Source organism: Periplaneta americana, chromosome 16 (assembly GCF_040183065.1).
Source record: "Periplaneta americana isolate PAMFEO1 chromosome 16, P.americana_PAMFEO1_priV1, whole genome shotgun sequence".
Lineage (NCBI taxonomy): Eukaryota > Metazoa > Arthropoda > Insecta > Blattodea > Blattidae > Periplaneta > Periplaneta americana.
Genome location: NC_091132.1, coordinates 169,767,200 through 169,784,599, shown reverse-complemented (window position 1 = coordinate 169,784,599; position 17,400 = coordinate 169,767,200). Strand labels below are relative to the sequence as shown.

Genomic DNA, 17,400 nt, shown 5'->3' with positions numbered 1-17,400 from the left:
TCTTCCACACCCCAACTATACACAACAACATCGGTCATCTTAGTGGAGCAACACAAATATAGGGAAAATAAAATTCTTCTACAGTTACTAGGGATCAGTGAACGCAACGCAGTAGTTTTGAAATAAAAATCACCCTGTAAGTAGGCAGGAAACTCAAATTTAAAAGGTGGTTATGTACTGTAACCACAGCGCTTCAAAGGGTTAAGCCTACGTCGTGCAGCTCGGCAGGTGCTAGCAAGCCGTTCCATGAACCAGAATGTGATTCTTTGAATGTGGTATTGTCTATAGTGTGGAATCGATATGCCGAAAGATGATGAGTAGAAAGGCGTTCTGTGCAGAGGAATAGAGAGAAGGTATATTCAAATAGAAATTTTTACATCACAAGTTATTTATTTATTCAATAACATCTTGATAATAACAATTTATTGTAACACTTCATTCCAGACCTTACAGCTGAGGAAGCTAACAAAGGTGTATTTACTTACATTGCAGTTTTTGGGCTCACAGTTATAAATCATGTCAAGTTTTTATAATTAACAAAAGGGAGTTAAAAATTCATGTATGTCAAGGAATAACTTATAACGAGCCAACTAAAGACAGAATTCTTAAAATTTACCTCTGCTTAGGGTAAATAAATGTTTACGTATTTTTGTTCCATACTTTTACTGTAATTATTTCAAAATTGCCACAGTGTTTGTTAGTACAGACCTTGGTCTGGTGTAATAGTTATGCCACTCTTTTATAAAAGTAATTACAATATTTTGTTAATATACGTTAATAATGGGAAACAGCTGACAGAATCTTGTTAATAAAAAAAGAGGACGAGAATATTCATAATAAGGAGAACTTGCCACAATCCGAACCACCTTTCTCGATTATATGGCTTCTATTAACCCATAATAAGGTAAAATAATCTTCAAAATCCTGTATGATTAACACTTAAATGCCCAGAACCTTGTTCCCAAGTGATCCATGTCGAACGCAATTCCACACAATTAATATGAACTAGGGTACAGCAGGGTTGTATACAAGGTTGGGAAGTGCTTTTTAGAAAATTGAGCAATTTCCGAGATTTTATAACACACTTCACAAACGTGTATAGTACAATATTTTTTGCACGCTCATATTTTTTTTTAAATTACAAATAAAATATATTTTGCATTGCAAATTTAGAGCAATATCATTCCAAAGCCTTCGCAAAACTGCACTGTAATGGGTCTACTTCAGTACAGTTTTATGTTGTGAAGACTGGTTTCCCTAGCAACAACTTTCTGTATGGGAATCCTAACTTTCAAGACCTAACAACAACTGTAAATACAACAAAACACGATCGTGCAGAAATTAAATGTTAATGATTCTGTGATTGTTTCATTTTCGTTTTATATTAAACCATTACCTTCAAACTGTTTCTTAACTTCTGAAATATAAGACGGTGTTTGGCTTTCAAGCAACTGGATTGAATGCTTCTAGACCCAAATTGTGTGATTAAGATGTGGCAGGACTTGATGTCAGTAATTTTCATTTTAAACGCATGTGTTTCCCAGCCTGTATGGGGCTAGAACTTCTGAGGTTGGTAGCCCTGGTAGGGCTGCTGTGCGTAGTAGTCCTGTGGGCCCCGTGAGGGGTAGCAGGGCCCGGCGGAGGTGCCGCAGCCCACGTTGCGTTGCCGCAGGTAGTCCAGTGTGCCGTAGGGATACCTGGGGGTCTGCGCCCCCTTCTGCTTGGCTTGTTGCGTGTTGCCCGCCGGGTAGCCGAACGGGTACGTCGGAGCGCTTTTAGGTGAGTACCCGGGGTACTGGGGTACATACTGCTGCTGGTTGTAGCCAGGGTAATTCCCCTGTCGATATGGGTAATCGCCCTGTCTGCTCTGATCGTAGTCCCCTGGCACGGATGGGTAGTACCCCGGCACGGACGGATAGTACCCCTGCACGGAGGGGTAGTACCCTGGCAGCGCTCTGTTTTGGAAGTAGGCCGCCGTCAGGTTCCTTCAAAACAGAACACTGTGCCGTCAGTGGCTGTCCTCCGTATTGGAAATAATTTACAGTTTGTGGATGTTATTAATGATATTCTGTTTTGGCTGATAAGTCCAATAGATTTTCTATAAATAGCATTTATCCTTAAGGGGAGAGGACGGTATTTTTTAAAACTTTTTTCCCTATTTGGTGTAAAATATTAATTTTTTGTATGTAGAGAGCTCATAGCTGTAGGAACTCAACCAAATTTGAAAAAATAAATATCCAATGCAAGATTGTACTGAAACCGATATTCCAAATCGTTTTTAAAGATAGATTCAAACTTTTTTTGCAATGTATTTGCAAAAGCATGTTATACAAACTGTCTTTAACAGAATTTTGATATTAGTCCCTACGTTTGTAAAATAAACAATTAAATTTAATAACAATTTTCTGATTTCCTTTCTTGCAAACAAACGGGCGTATTTTTAAAATGAAATCAATTAACAAAATTCTGTTACAGAGAAAAGTTTCCTAATAGTCTGAAGAATGTGTGTTCTAAATTTCATGCATGTATCTTTAGTAGTTCAGAAATTATATCCATGTTTGTCTGGCAATGTAGCAAAAAAAAAATGAAGTAACTGGAAACCGATAAAAGGGGGCGTGTGATTTAAAAATGGCGACTCAACATCCGATAAGGGCATAAATACCCATAAAATAATGTTATGCTATGCATTTCGCACATATCACAGAGTATTTTAAAGATTTTTTTTTTTTTTTTGAAAATTTACTCATTTTTCACCAAAAAATACCATCCTCTCCCCTTAAGGAAGTTTCTAGTTTGTTTTCATTTTGTTAGTTATTTTTGTCCCTGTCAAAATAATTTGGAAAACTCACTTTGCTGTCCTCAGTCCCACTAGCTCCATGTCATCGCGACATATTTCGTGATTGTTTCATATCTACGCGTTAAATTCCAATCAATATATATAATTTGAACTGGTAATGGAAATTACGGGAAAACGGCTGAACGGATTTTAATAAATGATCCCTCATTTTGAAGCTTGGAACCCAAAGTTTTTCAGAAAAATAGTAATTTTAGTGAAATGTCAATTTTCCTACATAATTTTCCTATTTTCCAAAATCCATCTGTCGTCAGTTTTGAGAAATAGGTCATGGCTCTTTCAGAATAAAACAAAACACAAACACACTACAATAAACAATATCACACGATGGCTATGACCTGCAGGATTGCTGACATATTTAGAGTTCAGATGGCTGACATAATGCCAATATGCCGAGCTTCATTTGTGGAACTTTCTCTGAACGTTTCTGTAATATTGGTTATTAAAAAATTCGAGACTTACTAAAAAGAAGATTCTCTGGTGTGTAATTTTCTGAGTACAGCTGTCTGTGTATTGGATATTAAAAACTACAAAACTTAATAATTTTGATGACATTATTGCCATTAAAAGTGAAATATCATTGTAATGAATGTCATTATGTATTTGTCACCAATTATACAGATTAATGCCTTATTGATGATATGAAAGTGAAACCTTTTGTGGTTATATAAGTAGGCGTAGAGAATATCTGAAGTTGGTTTTTCATTTCTATAATATTTATTGAGTGACGGCTATATAGTAGTCTATACAACACCTACGTAAGATAACAATATTGTTATTAAAGTGAAATATTTTTATAGTTATTAATGAAGTGGTATGGATCTTTTCCATATATTTAATGGCGGTGTGATATAGATATTTAAAGGTGAAAGTTAGAATCTATAAAACAGTTATGCTACCGGCTGTTCTATACTGTTGTGAAACTTGGATTTTCACTTTGAGAGAGGAACAGAGATTAAGAGTGTTCCAAAATAAGATGCGTAGGAAAATATTTGGGGCTAAGAGGGATGAAGTCATAGGAGAGTGAAGAAAGTTACACAACGCAGAACTACACGCATTGTATTCTTCACCTGACATAATTAGGAACATTAAATCCAGACGTTTGAGATGGGCAGGACATGTAGCACGTATGGGTTAATCTAGAAATGGTATAGAGTCTTAGTTGGAAGACCTTAAGGGAAAAGACCTTGAGCGAGGCAGACATAGATGGGAGGATAATATTAAAATCGATCTGTAAGTCAGTGATATAGATATTTATATGTGTGATTCTCTTCAGTATTGTCTGGAGGAAGCGCAAAAATTATAAAGCCTAAGGGAAGACCAAAAGATTTTACTTACTGATAACATAAGAGGCCTACAAAATGTTGTAGTGTCCCGATCATTTCAGCAAGATCTCTTGGCAGGATAAAATGATTCTACCCTCTACATTTCGAGGTAGTTCACGAAACATGCAGCAGCTATACCAAGACGCTAGGCCTATGTGTATTGTTGGAAAGCATGGCAAAGCTGATATTTTCTTAACTTTCACCTACAATCCGCAATGATCTGAAATAGCTATTGCTTCACTCCAACATTTAAAACCGACTGATCGTCCTGACATTGTTACTTGCGTTTTCGCATTGAAACTCAAGATCTGAAGATGTAATAGTAATAGTGTAGGTTAAATAAAAAGTATTTAGCATGAAGAAAACCATTCAGAGCGGTATATTTCTTTATTATGGAAGCAAATAACTTCGTAAATGTCTGGTGTTCTTCATTGGAAATAAATCTGAAAAATTTTAATTTGATTGTAATGATCTCAGTTTGCAGCATTTGCTGACTGAATCAGTGCACCTGTTGAGGCGCTATGTTGCCATGACAACCACAATTTCTGTCTCTCCTCTTGGCCTGTACTTACTCAGGGACGCCATCTTGACGAAATCATCCACAAGGAATAACATGGACTGCAGAGTGTGCTCGGGTCGTGGTCGATGGAGGTCAGGATGTTTATAGTACGAAATTATAAACAACTTTCAGATGGATACTTACTTTTTTTCAGTGCTGTAATCATTTCCTTGCTTGGTTTGCGCGTAAGGGTTTTCTGTAAAGAAAAGTAAACAATGACGCAAATATTTAACATCAATTTTCCTTCATAATAAACAGAACTGTCCGCCGTATGTAGGGACATAGGAACACAATTTGGTTCACTGCAAGTTATGGTATCACAAGGAACTAGAGTGGTGAGTTATAATGGAGATTCTACAGTTACCCAAGAAGGCAGATTGCTTTTTCATCACATTACTCGCAGAGAAGAAAAAGTTGGGTCCCAACCAGCGAACAGTGTTCGTCATTGCAAAGAAGGGTCGATTGAATTTAACATTCTTCATTCTAAATAGTAAAAAGAGAGAAACATGCAATCCTAATGAGGCAGCACTAATCCCTCACGGAAGAAATGGAATATATTTAGGATTATATTTAAGTGACTATTACACTTTTACTACGTCACGCTACTTTTGACCAATAAAACGGTACGAAAGGACGTCTTTCAACTAATCATGGCTGCTTATCCCTAGCATTTGTTTAATTTTATCGCGTCCCTAGCATTTGTTTATTTTTATCAATACCCTAGCATTTGTTTCTTTGTTTGCCAACATTTCAAACTGCACTGGTCTGGACGTCAAAAAACAGAAAATTACAAACCACTCCAGTCGATGCACAGCAGTTTCAAATATGACTCGCATTGGCATTCAAGAACAAGAATTAATAAAGATCACTGGTCATATATGAAGAGCACCATTCGGAAATCCTGAATAAGTTGAGGGATACACCATGTACACCAACGAGTTCACTTCTTTTACGCACACGTCCAATATAACATCAACTGAACCACCAACCACTAAAACATTCAAATTTGAAAATTATACTTTCAATAATTGTTTCTTTTAAAATTATTCATGTTTATTTTTTATTTAATCATCGTTAATTAAAACGTTTCTTGTTTATTTCATCATCCCTAATTAAAACTTTTCTAACACTTGTTTATATTATTTAGGTTATGTTATAGCTTCTGCTATATGATATTATGGATAGTCACGTATCAGAGATTGTTTAATACTAAGATTTATTGAAAATCATCTGTTAAGTGACGTTGATTACTGGGATCGGGATAATTGAAGTGGAATGCAACTGTTTTAATAAAAATGAAACTGAATCAACAAAGCCTTCTTGACTAGTAACCGTCCACAGAGTTCAATGAAGATTCCATAGTTGGCACAACTGATAACAAGAAAACATAATCATAAAACACTACTGCCATTATTAATATTCCATATCATCATCATCATCATCATCATCATCATCATCATCATCATCATCATCATCATCATCATCATCATCATCACACCTCGTCTCTAGGTATTGCAAATATCTTATTGTTATTAGTAGGAAGCGGATTTTTATATGCTAAAAAATTTAAATATATTTATTTTTATGTGCTAAAAAGTACGAAAATATTTACTAAACATAAATTTTTTTTTTAAATATGACAAAAATACCTTACTTAGCTTGAAAAAAAAAACATTTTAGTAAGTACTGACCATATTCACTTGAGTGCTAGTAGTTGGCCGAGAATTGCAGTGAACAACAAAGGTCATCTCCAAATTCTCCATCACAAATGCATGCCGATTATCTCTGAACAACGACTTACACTGTGAAAACGATCTTTCCACATCACAGGACGTCAGACGTGCATATTTAAAGAGAGGAATGTCACAAACACAAACACCTTCAATTTCACCTACAGGCACACCCTCCAATACTTGAGCAACTTTACACATTTTTATACCCACTGTTTTTCCCAAACACATTCTGGAATTTGTCCCTTAGTACTTGTACTTCTGAATCTGGTAGCGAGTCTAGTTTAATTTCCACGGCACGCACCTCCCTGTTTCAGACAACAGGTTTTTGGATGTTTCGAGTTTTTTTAATAGTGTCACACAAAAAGCTTAAATTTGCTAATAGGAAAGCCAAATCGTTTTTAAACAACCATCTTTCAGTATATCTTGAAGGATATCAATTGACGAAGCCCGATAACAGGGAATCACAAGATATATTGCCTTACTTGATGGACATGAGCGAGAGATTTGTTTAAATTAAATAATGTTCAAACGCTAGCTCTTACCTGTTGTGTTTCACAAACAAAGCGTGGAATGAAATCATCTTCAGCAACAATAAACATTCCTAATTATGTGTTGCAAGATCTCTCCTCCTTGTCCATGTTAATTTATTCTCTAATAATAACACTGACATGCTGCCTAGCAGTTCTCAGAACTTGAGGCGAAACTATTACGAAAATGGATCACGGATACACCACACAGCGCTTAGAAACACGAAGCAACCAAGAATTCTTAAAAAGATAACGTACTTCTGAGTGATATAATTGATTTAGTTTTAAAATGTTTAAAAGTTCTTGTAAAAAAAGTATTTATGTAAAAAAAACTCCAAATTTATGTGTTTATAGTAGATTTCCTGAAAATATGAATTTACCTAATTTTTTTGTGAAAATATGTGTTTTTATGTGAAATAAAATTCGGGTTTTAAGCTTGAAATTTCCTGTACGGAATTTTTAACTTTGTTAATTGTGTTTTATGAGACGCAAAAATAATATTTAATTACATAGGAATCCGCTCCTTAGTAATTAGACTTGTTGCAATATTATTCTGCTGTGGCAACTGTTGTGTTGCCTCGGCTGATATGTGAGGCGAACCCCTTTACTAAATTATGGCATCAGCTTCAATTAAAAAATAGAGCTGCACCACCGACAAGATTTAAGGGTACCGATCTGGGTTCAAATCTTTATTTGGACTGATAGTGAGGGCATACGAGATTAGTTTTGGAAAAAAAAAAAAAAAAAAAGAATGGGTCCCAAGTTTTGAAAAAAAAATTTACCAGGATACAGTAATTCACTCAGATGAATATTATCTGGTATATTTTTAAAGATAAGTTCAAAATCTCTTCGGCATTTTACTCCTAAGAGCAGTTCTTTAAAATGTCTGGAGACTAATTTTTATATTGGCTTTCAAAATTGGCGAACAATAATATTTCTACTTACAAAAATGGAAAATGTGAATTAATTATGAAAAAAAGACCATTATATCATCCTTCCCCTTTTGTCTTTTGTTCTTGTACGGGGGAGGGACCCGAAGGCTAGCACTGCAGCCTGAGGCTTACCACTCCTATTCTGCGAATGATTGAGTAGCCGAACAGCCGCGCTCTTGTACAAGTACAGCACGCCGCACCGTGAACTTAACCCGGGTTATGGTATTGATGTCGACGAAATGACTCCGAGGTCGAACTCCGAAAGTTACCCAGCAGTTCTGCTTTGATTGGTTGAGGGAAAGCCCTAACGAGGATTTGAACCCGGGCTCGCTCGTTTCACGGTAAGACGCGCTACCCGCTACTCCATAACGGTGCTCAACCTTTTTTTTATTTCATTGGATTATTTTACGACGCTGTATCAACATCTAGATTATTTAGCGTCTGAATGAAATGAAGGTGATAATGCCGGTGAAATGAGTCCGGGGTCCAGCACCGAAAGTTACCCAGCATTTGCTCTTATTGAGTTGAGGGAAAACCCCGGAAAAACCTCAACCAGGTAGCTTGCCCCGACCGGGATTCGGACCCGGGCCACCTGGTTTCGCGGCCAGACGCGCTGACGGTTACTCCACAGGTGTGGACTGCTCATCCTCTACCCTTAAAATACAAACAACACCGATTTCAATTACGCCGCAGTTGAAAGGGTTTCACGTTGTAGAATACAACACATTTCATAGTCAACTGTTACCCAGTTAAATTATTGTGACCTGCAAGTTAGGAATTTGTTTCTAGTCTAGTGTGAGGTGCGACGCATTGTGCTTGTCTTCGTTAGCGATAAGTGCTGCAGTTCTATGCTACTTCTACTCACCGTCGTAGGCCGCTGCGAGCGTAGCGCACACACACACCAGGGCGACGAGCACGGCCATCGTGGAGTGCGGAGGCCACTCGGCGGCGGCGCTTTATACCAGCAGGGCTCCACGCGCTGAGCGCAACAGTGGTCCAAGCGACGCCCCTCTGCTACGTCGCGGGCATCAATTTATTTGCAGTGCATAATTTGGATAATCATTCGCTGATTTTTTTCTCGGAAGAGCCAAAGGTTGAGGACGTAAACAACGCATTTCTGTGTTTCCGAAGCAGTCCTACCAAAACATGAACATAATTAACGGAGGTTAAGGCACCTTCGCTTAACAAGCGCGTGTTTTTTTTCTTTGATTTCGGACATTTAAATAAATTAGGTTTAAAAAGTGGCCCCATCGCTCCCACACCCATCGTCATGTTTTTGTTTTTTCCCGCAGCTTAAGATTTTTCAAATTCAGGTACACTTTTGTCAGAAACTATTTGGCATAAAAGGCTGCGTATGAGTTTTAGCCAAACTTGGTTATGTGCTTAAAACTTACATATATGTATTTTTTTTTAAGTTTTTTGTATTAAATGAATAACATACAAAATATTTAACCTCCAATGACAGGTACGATTTAGAAAAGCAGAATAAAGATTTTGAACGGTTGTCATTGTCTTAAAGAATATTGTGTTAGTATTCCGATAAGTCAAATATATTACAGTAGAACCTCTATTATCCGTGGTAATCAAGGGATGGACTGAACGGTTGATCGAAAAAATCGGATAATCCGTATCATGAAAGATTTTGTAATTTCCTCCATGGTCTTGTATTTAACTCGCTAGGTAGTGGATCAGAAGTTCACTGAATTAAGTCTGGTTGTAAACGACAGATTTTTAAGGGACAAGGAAGCCTTCTGTAATGACTGTATAAGAAAATAAAGGAGGTCTCACGTTGTAGATTTACATACTTTTTTACTCTTTATCCTTGTTTTTTTTTTATTAAATCGCGCAGTTGTAGTTCCAATCTCGTATTCTGATGGGAGATGAGCCACAGTTTCTCTTCCTCAAACCATTCAATTATTTCCATATTTTTTCGATACTTAGCACAACACGTTTTCTGTTAAGGGTATATGTACGTGAACGACCACAAATATTATCAGAAAATGCAGGGTCTAAATTTCTAAAATTTTATAAGGAAATGAACTCACAATTGGACAAAAATCACGAAGTACCACAACAAGACTTATTAGAACTTAAATATCTGATAGAAGTATAAGAAAGGTTACTAATAATATTTTTTTAGAATTCACTTTTTACTTCAAATTAAATTTTCCAAAATTAAAAAATTTTCACAACTCCACAACCATTAGAGATAGAATTCTGAAATTTTGTACACTGATTTAACATGCATTTATGCAAAAGGTAGACTACAATAATGCCCATTTCTTTGAAAAGAGAAAAATTAGTTCACAAAACATTATGTAAATTTTAATATATTTTATATAGGACAAATAAAAATTAATTGTATTAAAATAAACAACTCTACATGTGTGAGAGTAGTCTGCTTTTCAGAAATAAGTGTTCATTACATGCAGGAAAAATATTAAAGATGTCAGGGAGACCATAACAATGTTACGGTTACCAAATGATGTAACTGCAGAATTTTTTTTTATACTTTGATAATACAGGTTTGCAAAATATTATTAGTAACCTTTTTTTATACTTTTATCAGATATTTAAGTTCTAATAAGTCTTGTTGTGGTACCTTGTAATTTTTGTCCAATTGCGAGTTGATTTTCTTATAAAATTTTAGAAATATAAAGCCTGAATTTTCTGATAATATTTGTGGTCGTTCACATACATATACCCTTAACACCCGTGGAAGACATTTTATATACAAGTTATATTGTAGAACGGCAATTCGAACTGTACACAATGCTGTGTAACGATAAAGGTTTGTAATAACACTCTGTAGTAAAACATATGTAGAACGTACTAATATGATGTACAAAACAGTAACTTACTTCATATAAGTTATTTATTTCTGAAGAAGAAAAAGAGCGAGAAATAGACAGTCGGATAATCCGCCAATCGGTTAATAGGGTGACGGATAATCGGGGTTCTACTGTACTTACTTACTTACTTACTGGCTGGCTTTTAAGGAAGCCGCAGGTTCATTGCCGCCCTCACATAAGCCCGCCATTGGTCCCTATCCTGAGCAAGATTAATCCATTCTCTATCATCATATCCCACCTCCCTCAAATCCATTTTAATATTATCCTCCCATCTACGTCTCGACCTCCCCAAAGGTCTTTTTCCCTCCGGGCTTCCAACTAACACTCTTATATGCATTTTGAAGGTTTCGTAACAAGCAGTTCTTTTACGGTGATGGGTTGTTAGCCCTTCGTCCAACCCTCAAGCTGGAGGACCACCCCTTATCGGTTGTCCACGACTGCTTATTCAATATATTCGCAGCTACCCTCCATATCTGGAGGCCGTCTCCTCTATCCGCAACCTGAGGACGCGCCATGCCGTGGTGATAGGGACCCACCATACATGGACTCAAATATATTAGACTTTTTTAATATAGGCCTATTTCCGTGAAAATGACTTGTCCATACTTATTCAGGCATGGATGCCAAAACGTTTGCAATATGTTGTTAGTTACATTAACCAATTATTGTATGTCATAATATTTGTTTCTGTTTAAAATCTTGGTAAGTAATTTTGACGGAAAGTTTGTCATTGTTTTGTTTTCCTTTAAAAAAGTGAACCTACGTGAATTGACATGTTTTCTACTTACACTACATTTTTAACTTTAGACACATTTAATAAGAAAATGCTGATGAATAAGTGGCAAAAATTCCATGATCAAAGCTCAAAATCTACTAGAGATAATTAATTTTGAAATTTTTGTATATTAACATTAAAGAAACTTGGAGAACAGTTGCCATTGCCCTTAAGTTAGGTTATTGGCTGACCCAGCACTGTCACCCAGTTGACCGCACGTCCACCCACACCGGCTGACAATGCCAAGTTTTGCTGAGTATCTTTGCTCCGAGGACACCATCTCGCTTGTTTCTAGACTCACCACTTGGCTGCGTGGAATGCGATGACCTGGATATCGGACGAAATGATGTTGTTGCCTAACTTGGGGAAACGGGACAACCAGAGAAAAGCACAACCGCCACTTTTACGCCATCGTTACTATGGATGAACAATCCCAGGTCTGTCTTGGGTTCGTCTTGGACAGTGAACAGCAAATAGGCTATGAACAGTAGGGTGGAGTGAAAAAATTAATTTTTAGAATTTAAATTCGGCAGGGCTTTCTAAAGTTGTCATTTAATGTCAAATGATCGTGTACGAATTTTTTTTATTTATTTTAATATTTAGATGCGCCCCAGGGGCTTCGAAAATTTCCTTATAGTTAAAAATAAGAAAAAATGAGCTTCTGTTTTATTCTTATTACTTAATTGATTATATTACCTCATTTTCAGTTTGAGAGAGGATATGGAGCACAGTCGTAGCGAAAAACTGGAAAGGGGTAAGGGTACCCCAGGTACAAACAGCACAACAGAATGCCCGATATCTGACACACTAGCAGAAATATCAGAAAAAGTTCTTTCCATCAGATTTTGAATGAATAATAGCTATATTAATACACAACTTTTGCACACCCTGCCGGTTTGAAATTCAACAAATTTTTTTTCCCCTATACTTTTCACTCCACCCTAATGAGCAGCTGGAGTGTTTGTCTTTGAACCTGTTAACGGTTACCCTAAGGAAGATTGGGCCGTATGAATATTCAGAGTCCCAGATACAACGGACTGCGCATGATCAGAGCATAGGTACGTAATTTACTGAAATTCAGTATGTTTGGAACTCGCTGCGAAATTCACTTGAAAAACTGCGAGAAATATATTAATGTGTGTATGTATGTATTTATTAACACTAGAATTGGGTATACACCCGGTAGCAGTGATATATAATATACAATAATTACAATTACAATAATACAATAAGTACAGCAATAATAAAAAAAAATACTATTGTAGTAAATAATAGAAACTATTGGGGATCTATAAAAATGTATTCTTACTGAATGTCCGTTCGGATCGAGAAAATGAAACTGTTTTTTGAGCTGGGCACATAAAAAACTAGGCTAATGTTTATTTAAGCTTATTTTAATTGTTTGTTGTATATATACGAAGTCTGATTAACAATGAAATTTGAAACATTTTTAACAAGCTTTACGAAATCGATTTCAGTTAGCAGTAGCTTTAATGGACGTGTATTGCCAGTTATTTAAGATAGGATATTAACATTTATTTAGGTGGAGGTGACAACCCTTAAAGCCGGAATACAATGGCCGTGAGTTCATTCGATTTGCAATGAGTTGAATTTCGAAATGGGCCAGAATTGTCCATTCCGACGTTCTAGTATTAAATACTATTCCACTGTGATTTCCATCCAAGTATCGATTCCTGAGATTGAGTAGAAGAAGTAGGGACTTCCTCAACTTCACAAGAAATTGAGCTCCTGTCTGATGGAGGAGTTGATACTGCAGCTAATAATGGGAAATTAATACATCAATTTACATAGCCTATATAACAACCCTGTAGGAAATGTGGCATGGAGGCTGAGTCATCCCTTGGATTGCCCAGGCTCAGGCCAAGTCAGGCATCGCTATCTAGGAATATTATACTGTCTACTAGGAATTTCAGGAAATTGAACCCAGTAGCATCGCAAGGCTGGTGTCACATTGCGGTTTATTTCCAGTTTATGGAGTGCACAATGGACTACAGTTTAATATTATGCTATTCTCTGGTCGTGCCTCATTCCTTACTACGATGGCCGTGAAAGAGCACGCCCGTCGTTTCTCGTTCATCGCATCCGTCCGGATGTATTCTAGAAAGCTCTTCTTACTGTTTGGATGTCGGAGATGACAGATTGTAAACAAAGAACAGACAATGTCACTGACGCATTCGATACTGACAAGGCAAGGTTTTTCATACGAGGATGTGGGACACACAGACGTTTTCCGAGAACAATGTAGCATGACAAGACATAGCGCTCTCTTGCCCGCACCCTGTCAGTCACGATGGTCCACACGCAGGCCGCGGATCATTATTTGCGCTCCTCTAATTCGCATCCTGCAGATCACACTCGCGGATTCCATTATGGCGATTAGACGGCGCTGCGTGTTGCAGAGCTCCCAGGAGCAGTCGCAGCTGTCCAGAGGCGCTCGCTATTCTTGGGCTTCGTTAATTTAACTTCCATTCATTCCTTCTTTCCAGTATGTCTCCTCACGTTTCTCCGTCAATTAACTCTTCTTTAAATTCTCTACCCCTTCATTAATTCTTTCCTTAATTTCCCTGTTTCTTAATTAATTCTTTCGTTAATTTCCCTGTTTCTTAATTAATTCTTTCGTTAATTTCCCTGTTTCTTAATTAATTCTTTCGTTAATTTCCCTGTTTCTTAATTAATTCTTCCGTTAATTTCCCTGTTTCTTAATTAATTCTTTCCTTAATTTCCCTGTTTCTTAATTAATTCTTTCGTTAATTTCCCTGTTTCTTAATTAATTCTTCCGTTAATTTCCCTGTTCCTGAATTCTTTCGTTAATTTCCCTGTTTCTTAATCATTTCGTTAATTTCCCTGATTATTCATTAATTCTTCCGTTAATTTCCCTGTTCCTGAATTCATTCGTTAATTTCCCTGTTGCTTAATTCTTTCGTTAATTTCCCTGTTTCTTAATTAATTCTTTCGTTAATTTCCCTGTTTCTTAATTAATTCTTTCGTTAATTTCCCTGTTTCTTAATTAATTCTTTCGTTAATTTCCCTGTTTCTTAATTAATTCTTTCGTTAATTTCCCTGTTTCTTAATTAATTCTTTCGTTAATTTCCCTATTTCTTAATTAATTCTTTCGTTAATTTCCCTGTTTCTTAATTAATTCTTTCGTTAATTTCCCTGTTTCTTAATTAATTCTTCCGTTAATTTCCCTGTTCCTGAATTCTTTCGTTAATTTCCCTGTTGCTTAATTCTTTCGTTAATTTCCCTGTTTCTTAATTAATTCTTTCGTTAATTTCCCTGTTTCTTAATTAATTCTTTCGTTAATTTCCCTGTTTCTTAATTAATTCTTTCGTTAATTTCCCTGTTTCTTAATTAATTCTTTCGTTAATTTCCCTGTTTCTTAATTAATTCTTTCGTTAATTTCCCTGTTTCTTAATTAATTCTTTCGTTAATTTCCCTATTTCTTAATTAATTCTTTCGTTAATTTCCCTGTTTCTTAATTAATTCTTTCGTTAATTTCCCTGTTTCTTAATTAATTCTTCCGTTAATTTCCCTGTTCCTGAATTCTTTCGTTAATTTCCCTGTTGCTTAATTCTTTCGTTAATTTCCCTGTTTCTTAATTAATTCTTTCGTTAATTTCCCTGTTTCTTAATTAATTCTTTCGTTAATTTCCCTGTTTCTTAATTAATTCTTTCGTTAATTTCCCTGTTTGCTAATTAATTCTGTCGTTAATTTCCCTGTTTGTTAATTAATTCTTTCGTTAATTTCCCTGTTCCTTAATCGATTCTTTCGTTAATTTCTCTGTTTCTTAATTAATTCTGTCGTTAATTTCCCTGTTCCTTAATTAATTCTTTCGTTAATTTCCCTGTTTGCTAATTAATTATGTCGTTAATTTCCCTGTTTGTTAAGTAATTCTTTCGTTAATTTCCCTGTTTGCTAATTAATTCTGTCGTTAATTTCCCTGTTTCTTAATTAATTCTTTCGTTAATTTCCCTGTTTGTTAATTAATTCTGTCGTTAATTTCCCTGTTTCTTAATTAATTCTTTCGTTAATTTCTCTGTTTGCTAATTAATTCTGTCGTTAATTTCCCTGTTTGTTAATTAATTCTGTCGTTAATTTCCCTGTTCCTTAATCGATTCTTTCGTTAATTTCCCTGTTTCTTAATTAATTCTGTCGTTAATTTCCCTGTTTCTTAATTAATTCTTTCGTTAATTTCCCTGTTTGCTAATTAATTCTGTCGTTAATTTCCCTGTTTGTTAATTAATTCTTTCGTTAATTTTCCTGTTTGCTAATTAATTCTGTCGTTAATTTCCCTGTTTCTTAATTAATTCTTTCGTTAATTTCCCTGTTTGCTAAATAATTCTGTCAATTTCCCTGTTTGTTAATTAATTCTGTTGTTAATTTCCCTGTTTGTTGATTAATTCTGTCGTTAACTTCCCTGTTTGTTAATTAATTCTGTCGTTAATTTCCCTGTTCCTTAATTCTGTCGTTAATTTCCCTGTTTCTCAATTAATTCTGTCGTTAATTTCCCTGTTTCTTAGTTCTGTCGTTAATTTCCCTGTTTCTTAGTTTTGTCGTTAATGTCCCTGTTTCTTAATTAATTCTTTCGTTAATTTCTCTGTTTGCTAATTAATTCTGTCGTTAATTTCCCTGTTTGTTAATTAATTCTGTCGTTAATTTCCCTGTTCCTTAATCGATTCTTTCGTTAATTTCCCTGTTTCTTAATTAATTCTGTCGTTAATTTCCCTGTTTCTTAATTAATTCTTTCGTTAATTTCCCTGTTTGCTAATTAATTCTGTCGTTATTTTCCCTGTTTGTTAATTAATTCTTTCGTTAATTTCCCTGTTTGCTAATTAATTCTGTCGTTAATTTCCCTGTTTCTTAATTAATTCTTTCGTTAATTTCCCTGTTTGCTAAATAATTCTGTCAATTTCCTTGTTTGTTAATTAATTCTGTTGTTAATTTCCCTGTTTGTTGATTAATTCTGTCGTTAACTTCCCTGTTTGTTAATTAATTCTGTCGTTAATTTCCCTGTTCCTTAATTCTGTCGTTAATTTCCCTGTTTCTCAATTAATTCTGTCGTTAATTTCCCTGTTTCTTAGTTCTGTCGTTAATTTCCCTGTTTCTTAGTTTTGTCGTTAATTTCCCTGTTTCTTAATTAATTCTTTCGTTAATTTCTCTGTTTGCTAATTAATTCTGTCGTTAATTTCCCTGTTTGTTAATTAATTCTGTCGTTAATTTCCCTGTTTCTTAGTTCTGTCGTTAATTTTCCTGTTTCTTAATTAATTCTTTCGTTAATTTCCCTGTTTCTTAATTAATTCTGTCGTTAATTTCCCTGTTTCTTAGTTCTGTCGTTAATTTTCCTGTTTCTTAATTAATTCTTTCGTTAATTTCCCTGTTTCTTAGTTCTGTCGTTAATTTTCCTGTTTCTTAATTAATTCTTTCGTTAATTTCCCTGTTTCCTAGTTTTGTCGTTAATTTCCCTGTTTCTTAATTAATTCTGTCGTTAATTTCCCTGTTTGCTAATTAATTCTGTCGTTAACTTCCCTGTTTGTTAATTAATTCTGTCGTTAATTTCCCTGTTCCTTAATTCTGTCGTTAATTTCCCTGTTTCTTAATTAATTCTGTCGTTAATTTCCCTGTTTCTTAGTTCTGTCGTTAATTTCCCTGTTTCTTAGTTTTGTCGTTAATTTCCCTGTTTCTTAATTAATTCTTTCGTTAATTTCTCTGTTTGCTAATTAATTCTGTCGTTAATTTCCCTGTTTGTTAATTAATTCTGTCGTTAATTTCCCTGTTTCTTAGTTCTGTCGTTAATTTTCCTGTTTCTTAATTAATTCTGTCGT

At 35.4% G+C, this 17,400-nt stretch overlaps 2 protein-coding genes across 2 annotated transcripts in view; one reads left to right on the top strand and one right to left on the bottom strand.

Moving 5' to 3' along the window:
* Nucleotides 1-370: 370 nt before the first annotated feature.
* Nucleotides 371-8,872, bottom strand: LOC138691886 (calcium-binding protein P-like). The gene is made up of 3 exons (XM_069814470.1): nucleotides 8,796-8,872; nucleotides 4,883-4,934; nucleotides 371-1,985 (listed from the first exon to the last, which is right to left on the bottom strand). The coding sequence occupies exons 1-3, from the start codon at nucleotides 8,851-8,853 to the stop codon at nucleotides 1,556-1,558; spliced, it is 540 nt and encodes a 179-aa protein (XP_069670571.1). The 5' UTR covers nucleotides 8,854-8,872; the 3' UTR covers nucleotides 371-1,555.
* Nucleotides 1,647-17,400, top strand: part of LOC138691884 (zinc finger protein 664-like) — a 49,615-nt gene continuing 33,861 nt past the window's right edge. Inside the window, exon 1 of the mRNA XM_069814466.1 lies at nucleotides 1,647-1,779. The gene's annotated coding sequence lies outside the window, so the exon portion shown is untranslated. The remainder of the gene's footprint in view (nucleotides 1,780-17,400) is intronic.

Coding starts and splice junctions, on each gene's coding strand:
- LOC138691886 (XM_069814470.1), bottom strand. CDS start 8,853: ATGGCCGTGCTCGTCGCCCTGGTGTGTGTGTGCGCTACGCTCGCAGCG. Junction 4,935..8,795: donor GCTCGCAGCGGCCTACGACG/GTGAGTAGAAGT, acceptor TTTTCTTTACAG/AAAACCCTTACGCGCAAACC. Junction 1,986..4,882: donor GATTACAGCACTGAAAAAAA/GTAAGTATCCAT, acceptor TCTGTTTTGAAG/GAACCTGACGGCGGCCTACT.